At 40.3% G+C, this 8,195-nt stretch overlaps 2 protein-coding genes across 3 annotated transcripts; both read left to right on the top strand.

Annotated features, from left to right (window-relative positions):
• The first annotated feature begins 296 nt into the window (after positions 1 to 296).
• LOC106296126 lies at positions 297 to 4,008 on the top strand. 2 transcript variants are annotated; one of them, XM_013732184.1, is made up of 5 exons: positions 297 to 612; positions 709 to 2,288; positions 2,410 to 2,594; positions 2,677 to 2,900; positions 3,089 to 4,008. In XM_013732184.1, the coding sequence occupies exons 2-5, from the start codon at positions 782 to 784 to the stop codon at positions 3,897 to 3,899; spliced, it is 2,727 nt and encodes a 908-aa protein (XP_013587638.1). In that variant the 5' UTR covers positions 297 to 612; positions 709 to 781; the 3' UTR covers positions 3,900 to 4,008. The 2 variants fall into 2 exon arrangements, with proteins under 2 accessions (XP_013587638.1, XP_013587639.1); XM_013732185.1 differs by having other exon boundaries at positions 713 to 2,288.
• A 446-nt stretch (positions 4,009 to 4,454) lies between these two features.
• LOC106293581 (protein disulfide isomerase-like 1-1) lies at positions 4,455 to 7,738 on the top strand. Its single transcript, XM_013729261.1, has 9 exons — positions 4,455 to 4,659; positions 4,935 to 4,965; positions 5,045 to 5,332; positions 5,410 to 5,595; positions 5,677 to 5,802; positions 6,118 to 6,255; positions 6,339 to 6,576; positions 7,132 to 7,244; positions 7,325 to 7,738. The coding sequence occupies exons 1-9, from the start codon at positions 4,493 to 4,495 to the stop codon at positions 7,532 to 7,534; spliced, it is 1,497 nt and encodes a 498-aa protein (XP_013584715.1). The 5' UTR covers positions 4,455 to 4,492; the 3' UTR covers positions 7,535 to 7,738.
• Positions 7,739 to 8,195: the final 457 nt, after the last annotated feature.

The raw sequence follows: 8,195 nt of genomic DNA on the forward strand, positions 1-8,195 counted from the left end.
AACACATTCTACCTACCAAACTAGAGACACTTTTTACTATACACTTAAATTTACAATTTGAGGAGTATATAGTTCAAACTTTTCTACTTTTCCTTCTTTTTTTTTTTTTTCCTCGAAACTCGTTAAAGAGTAAAAAGATAAAAGTGAAAGTAATAGGGCAAAAGGGTAAAAAGCGAAAAGTAGGGAGGAAAAATCATAAAGAATTAAAAGAAGAGGGTCTTATCCCAACCTACTTTCGTCGCCGACGTCGTTTCACTCATGTCTCAGTCTTTCCCGGAAAAATTCTGCAGAAATTTCAGAAATTTGTTTTTTGTTTTTCCTCGTCTCTACCACTTTCTTCAATACTAGCATTTAATTTTCGCCCCAGATCCCTAGCTTCCTTACACACATCCCTATCTGTTAAATTTCGTAGACAACAAACTTAATTGCAACAAGACGAATCCTTTTTTTTTTTTTTTTTTAATAATAATAGTTATTAAATTTAACTCGAAAACCCTTTTTGCTTTCTGTCTGTCTCTCATCTGTTTTGTGTCTGGTACGGGGTCTCGTTTAAAGAAATCAGCAAACCCATGGATTCTTCTGTCACTCTCTCGCATGCACGAGAGCTCTCTTGTACGTTTAATTTAACCCCTTTTGTTTTCTTCCTCCCCATAACGACAAATCACTAATCTTTGGATTCTATTCATCAATCCTCTGTTTTCCGATTTGAAAGCAAGCCCAACCAAAGAGATGGTCTTCCCATTGTCCTTTCAGGCAAAAGCATGAGACTTGAGACTACGGAATGGGTTGCGGAGGATCCAAAGTCGACGACCAACCGCTTGTGATTCTCTGTAGAGAGAGGAAAGAGCTGATCAAAGCGGCGTCGTATCACCGCTCTGCTTTGGCCGCCGCTCACCTCGCTTACTTTCAGTCTCTCTGCGACGTCGGAGAGTCTATCAAACGCTTCGTCGACGAGGAGTTAGTCCTCTCTGCTGGCTCCAACAACAACTCTTCGCCGCCGGACTCGCCGGTTCTTACTCTCCCTTCCGACGAAGGGAAGAAGAAACACAAGATCTCCTCTTCTTCGACCTCTGTTTCGCATTCCGTCGTCGAAGAAGATGACGGAGAAGGCTCGCATTTGCATTTATCGTCTGGATCTGAGTTCGATTCGGGATCGGAATCTGGATCTGATGATTCTTTAGCTCATCATATCCATATCGAATCTAGCCCTAAAGTGCTAAAGGAGCAACCTTTACCGGAAACTTACCCGCCACCAGGTTACCCACCAAGTTACCCGCCAAGTTACCCGCCGGGTTTCTCCTCCGGTTACCAGTATCCGGGCCAAGGTTGGGGCTTTATGGGAGAGAACCCGAATCCAAACTCGAACCCGTATCAAGGAATGTACTTCATGAAGAAGTCTGCGCCACCGTCTCGTCCGGTAGTGTTTCAGCCGGAGAATCACCGAGTTGAGAACGGGCAGTGGCCACAGGAGAATGGTTATGGTTATTATGGTTATCCTGAGCAGCAACGTAGAGCAGCGCCGCCGTCTCCGGCGAGGCCTCCTCCGTCTCCTCCCACGGTTTCCACTTGGGACTTTTTGAATGTGTTTGATACTTACGATTACAACAGAACTGGAGCCGGTGAAAGTTCTGGTTTTTATCCGGCTGCTGGTGGAGTTAAGTCGAGTTCAAGCAGTCTTGACTCAAGGGAGGTGAGAGAGAGGGAAGGGATTCCTGAGTTGGAAGATGAAACAGAGCAAGAAACGTTGAAACAGTCCAAGAGGAAAAGTGTTGAGAAGATGAAAGAGCATATACCTGAAAACGAGCCGAGCCATTGGTCCCAACTAGATGAGAGGAAGATCAAGAAGAGAGGAGGAGACTCAGGTGAAGGAACATCGAGGGATGTGCCTATGGTAGAGAGCTCTTTCAGTTCAAAGACGGTGTCTTCGTTTACCAGCAGTGAAGAAGGGTCTGAGTTTCACCATGTTAACGAAGGAGAAGAGAGTAGTAGCAGCCACGGGCATGAGGCTGTGGCTAGGAAGAGCGTTGGAGAAGTAGAGGAAGAGTACGTGAGGAAGAAAGGAGTGAGCTTTGAGTTGGAGGAGAATATAGCAGCAACTTCTTTTGATGTTGAGTCTTCCAAGATAAGTAGCCTGTCTGCATTGTCGGTTCACGCCACTAGAGATCTAAGAGAAGTTGTGAAGGAGATCAAGAGTGAGTTTGAGGCTGCTTCTTCGCATGGTAAGGAAGTGGCTGTGTTGCTTGAGGTCAGCAAGTTGCCTTATCAGCAGAAAAGCTCTGGCCTTAAAGGTAATGAATAATGCTCTCTTTGCCTCTGAGACTGAACTGTTGTGGATTGATTATATGAATCATAGATTAGATTTGCATCACTTGAGACTTAACCTTGTTGCTTTTTGTTTTCTCTCTCTAGTTATCTTCTCTCGGATCATGTCATCACGCTCTCAGCCACAACCATCAATAAGGTTAACATCAAGGATACTTAAAATAGCAAAATCATACAATGTTCAGGACGTTCCCGAAGGCTTCACTGCAAACCTCTCATCAACCTTGGAGAAACTCTACGCCTGGGAAAAGAAACTGTACAAGGAAGTCAAGGTATCAATCAACTCTGTTTCTTGATTTTTGAATGGTTTAATGTCTCTTTAGGCAATATTGTTGTGACGTTTGTTGATGGCAGGATGAAGAGAAGCTTCGAGTTATCTACGAAGAAAAGTGCAAAACACTGAAGAAACTAGATAGTCTTGGTGCAGAGTCTAGCAAGATTGATACAACTCGAGCAGCCATTAGGAAGCTGCTAACCAAACTCGATGTCTGTATAAGATCCGTTGATTCCATTTCCAATAGGATACATAAACTGAGAGACGAAGAGTTACAGCCACAACTCACTCAGTTGATTCACGGGTAATAAATAAAAAAACCATTTCATTTTTATTCAGACATTACCTAACATTAAATTATTGTATAAACTCTATAAATTGATAAAAAAAATGATTTTTAAAAAAAATTAATAACTCTATAAATTAATAATAAAATATCATATTCCCAACCTTTTATAACTGTATATTCCTTTTGTGTAATATACGATTCAGGTTAATAAGAATGTGGAGATCGATGCTTAAGTGCCACCAGAAGCAGTTCCAGGCCATCATGGAGAGCAAGGTACGATCTCTGAGAGCAAACACCGGCTTACAAAGAGACTCTGGTCTCAAAGCGATTCTTGATCTTGAGATGGAGCTAAGAGAATGGTGCATCAGCTTCAACGACTGGGTCAACACTCAGAAACTCTACGTGGAGTCTCTAAACGGGTGGCTATCAAGATGTCTTCACTACGAACCCGAGTCGACGGAAGACGGAGTGGCTCCTTTCTCTCCGAGCCGCGTTGGAGCTCCGCACGTTTTCGTTATATGCAAGGACTGGCAAGAAGCGATGGAGAGAATCTCAGGAGATAACGTCACAAACGCCATGGAAGGTTTCGCCGCGAGTTTACACGAGCTGTGGGAGAGACAAGACGAGGAGCAGAGGCAGAGAGTGAAAGCGGAGTACGTGTCTCATGATTTCGAGAAACGGTTGAATGATCTTCGGATGGAGAGGGCGAGGGTGAGGATGAGAAACGAGCAGTTACAAGACGGCGGCGCGTCGTCCGAGAGGAGCGTGGTGTTGTCGGAGAGCGGGAGGATCTCGGCGCTGGATGATCTGAAGGTGGATTTGGATTCGATGAGGAAGAAGCTGGAGGAAGAGAGAGCGAGGCATAAGGAAACGATTAAGCTAGTGAACAATGCGGCTTCAAGTAGCTTACAGTCTGGTTTAGTGCCCATCTTTGAGGCTTTAGGGAATTTCACATCACAAGTTGTGAAAGCTCATGAACATGTTAGGTTTCAACAGCCTCAGTCTTCTTCTTGATGAAAAGTAAGGCTGAGGATTTTGATTTTGCATCAGAAAATTTTGGTAATGAAAAATTTAGATTCGGCGTAGAAAAATTGTTTGTATATGTTGTCTCCATTTATAATATTCATTGATTGGTTGACTACTTGCTTGTAGAGTTTTAATCTTTAGCCGTTGTTCTCTTAAAGGTCTCGTACTCTTTAAGATTAGTAAGAACTAAGAAGAAATAATAATAAAATACAGTCTTAATCATGGTCAACAGAGTTAACACTTATGAATATGATAGAAATAAAATGAAATTAACAGAATAGTATAACGTATTAACGTGTCAGATCTAGATTACTGCTGATAAAGCGGGAAAAAGATAACAGAATAGTATATTTGACAACCGCCGATGGTCAAGACAATGTATTTTTATTACAGAAGTTGTTGCCATATTGCCTAACTATTAGTACTTAATGTCCAATGGATGATTGCCACGCGGATGAACGACCAAGTAGCATTAAGTTTACGTGAAACGAGCTGATAAATATCTCCGATAGCTTCGCTCTAGAGCTTACAGAATTTCCGACCGAAGCTTGGTGAGAGAGAGGGAGAGACAGAGATCGGTAATGGCAATGAGAGGATACACGTTATGTTCGATCCTTGTGTTCTCGTTGTTCGCTTCGTGCGTAAGAAGCAAGGAGACGAAGGAGTTTGTGTTGACATTGGATCACACTAACTTCACCGAAACCATCAACAAGCATGATTTCATTGTCGTCGAGTTTTACGCCCCTTGGTATTGCATTTGTAATGATTCAACGTTTTTTTATTTATTGATATGAGTTTTTTGTGTGTTCGTGAATCTGATGGATCCCTGCATGGATCTGAATTGATCGTTTGATTATTCTTTTGTCCCTTATGGATTTGCGTGCGAATGATTTCTTCTGATCACTAACGTTATCTGGTTATTGCACTGTTGATCTATGATCTGAGGTCACAATACGTGCTTGTGTAATCGATGCGTGAGAGTATTTGTAATCTTGTGTTATTTTGTAATCTCTTCTTCTTCAGGTGTGGACACTGCAAGCAGCTAGCTCCTGAGGTAAAAATCTATCATCATTTACTTATTTGTATAATTTCTATAGTCGTGAGTGTTGATTTTTTTGTTTGTTTGTTTATAGTACGAGAAGGCTGCGTCAGAATTGAGCAGTCATGTCCCTCCAGTGGTTCTCGCCAAGATCGATGCAAGCGAGGAAACAAACAAAGAATTTGCAACGAAGTACTCGGTTCAGGGCTTCCCAACAATCAAGATCCTCAGAAACGGAGGGAAAGCTGTTCAAGAATACAACGGACCTCGTGAAGCTGACGGGATTGTTACTTACTTGAAGAAACAGAGCGGTCCTGCTTCTTTTGAAATCAAGTCTGCTGATGCTGCTGCTGAGGTTGTTGGTGACAAGAATGTGGTTGCAGTAAGTGTCAAGAAAACATCATATGCTGTTTCATGATCATTTCATTATATAACGTCACTTTCTCTTGTGGTTTATAGGTTGGTGTTTTCCCTAAACTATCTGGCGCTGAGTTTGATTCTTTCATGGCCACTGCTGAGAAACTGCGCTCTGATTATGATTTCGCACACACCTCAGATGCTAAGCTTCTTCCTCGTGGAGAGTCTGTGACAGGACCTGTAGTCAGGCTATTCAAACCCTTTGATGAACTGTTTGTTGATTTCAGGGTACATGAGATAAATCTTTTCACTTTGTATTATGAATGAGTGGTCTTGTTCTTATGGTACACTGTTCTGTGATGCATCCAGGATTTTGTTGGAGAAGCTTTGGAGAAATTTGTCAAAGAATCAAGCATTCCTCTTATCACCGTCTTTGATAGTGATCCAAACAACCATCCATATGTTCTCAAATTCTTTGAAATCCCTAATACTAAGGTAACTCATAGGTCTCACTCACTCTGTAACCAGTTCATGAATTATACTAAAAATATGTAGTTTGTTTTTGTTTATTATCTGTCACTAAAAGCTTCCTTGTTCTTGACTGATCCTATAATTGCTAACCTTGTACTGGTTTTGATCAGAGCTTGTCAATAAATTATCAGTACATATAGTTGTATTAATAAATTTGGGGTCTAATAATCTATTATACAAATTAGCCACTAAGATTTTGAGGACTGAAGATGAATGTTTCATCTAGCTATGCCCATGAACAGTCATGGCTTTGATGATGGGTACTATTTTGAGTTTCAGGCGTTGTTTTTCATGAACTTCAACGGAGAAGGAGCTGAGTCTCTTAAATCAAAGTACCGTGAAGTTGCTGCATCCAACAAGGGACATGGTCTTAGCTTTCTTCTCGGTGATGCTGAGAACAGCCAAGAGGCACTCCAGGTTTAGTCTTCCTACCGTTTCATCCTGTGTTGGTTACAAAATGCTAAGCAGTTTTTCTGTCTTTTTTTCTGAACCAATAACAGCACTATGGAGTCGAACAGAGGCAACTTCCTCTCATCATCCTCCAGACAGTGGATGACAAAAAGTACCTGAAAACAAATGTGGAGGTTGACCAGATTGAATCATGGATCAATGACTTCAAGGACGGGAAAGTTTCTCCGTACAAAAAATCTCAACCTATCCCGAGTGAAAACAATGAGCCAGTGAAAGTTGTTGTTGCTGAGAGCCTTGACGAGATGGTCTTCAACTCTGGAAAGAACGGTGAGTTACATTACAAGGTTAAATAGAAAATAGTGTCCCAAACTAATGGATCACTTTTTTGAAAGATGTGAATCCAAGTCCCACATTGAAAGTTTAGACAAGGAGTGTCTAATATATAAAGAGATGTCTAACTCTAAACTTGGATTGACATCTCTCATTCTCCCCTTCAAGCCAAGGACCATACACCTTGTGTCCTTTCCTTTAGCGAATCATCTCGGTGCCTTGTCGCATCTTCGACATTCGACACCCTTAGTCGCAAGGTTACTTTGAAGTGCTTTGAAGATGCTTCCTTTCCACAGAGGAACTTCCAGGATCTTTTGACTTGATACCAATTGTTGGGATTGTTAAATCTCATGTCCAACTTTTATATTTTTTGATTAGTTTGATATTGTCCACTTTGGGCCTAAGAGGCATGTCCGCATAGATTTACTTTTGGTTTTCTTCCCAAAAGACCTCGTACTAATTAGAATTGGACATCTCTTTATATATTAGACACTCCTTGTCTAATTCTCCAATGTGGGACTTAGTTTGTTATCTCACATTTTTTACTTGCAGTCTTGCTTGAGTTCTATGCTCCATGGTGTGGACACTGCCAAAACCTTGTTCCAATCCTGGACGAAGTTGCTGTCTCGTACCAAAGCGACCCAAGTGTAGTCGTAGCTAAGTTTGTAAGTCATTAGTGTAGTATGTTCATTGATCCTCTACGGTTTTATCTTGTTGGTTTCTTACTCATTTCACTCTCGTCCAGGATGCAACCGCAAATGACTTCCCACATGACACCTTTGATGTGAAGGGCTTTCCAACCATTTACTTAAGATCAGCGAATGGAAACATTGTGCTTTATAAAGGAGACAGGACAAAGGAAGATATCACAAGCTTCATTGACAAGAACAAGGACACAGCTGGAGAGACTAAGACGGAGGAAAAGACAACTAAGGAAGTTAAGGACGAGCTCTGAGGGGAGAAAGTGTGTTCTGTCTCTAAGCTGCTAGCTTAATTAGTTTGGTAGTTTTGAGGAAAGTACACAGAAGAAGACAAGGCTTTGTGTAGATAGACAGAAAGAGAAGGTCTCTTTATCTATTCATAGTTTTAATATGCAATCTGCAGAACAATAACGACTGCTTCATTTTTTTTTTTTTGGTCATTTTTTATTTTATTTTTTGAACTCTGTTCATTTTTAATATTATAAGTGGTATAATGCAAGTCTAGGGACCAAGTTTCTAATACTATTTTCAATGATTTATTCTATTTTTTATTCTATAATAGAGTTGATTTCTACTCAAATAGTATTCTATTTTATAGTGAAAAATAAAGTGATGAACAAAAAATAAACAACTTAAGGCATCTCTAATTTTAGTCTATTTTTTCTTCCAAAATAGAGTAAAAGAGAGTATGAAGTAAAAATACTCCAACTCTACTATATTTTTCACTACATAATGAGATTTACTCCATAAATAGAGTAACCTATTTTTTTTGTTCATTACTCTATTATGGTGTAAGAAATGAAGTAGGATTAGAGTTTTTTTATTCTATATTCTATTTTACTCTATTTTGGAGAAAAAATAAAATTTTATATTGGAGATGCTCTTACTCTATATATAGAGTAAATCTATTTTTAC

This window comes from Brassica oleracea, chromosome C5 (genome assembly GCF_000695525.1).
Source record: "Brassica oleracea var. oleracea cultivar TO1000 chromosome C5, BOL, whole genome shotgun sequence".
NCBI lineage: Eukaryota > Viridiplantae > Streptophyta > Magnoliopsida > Brassicales > Brassicaceae > Brassica > Brassica oleracea.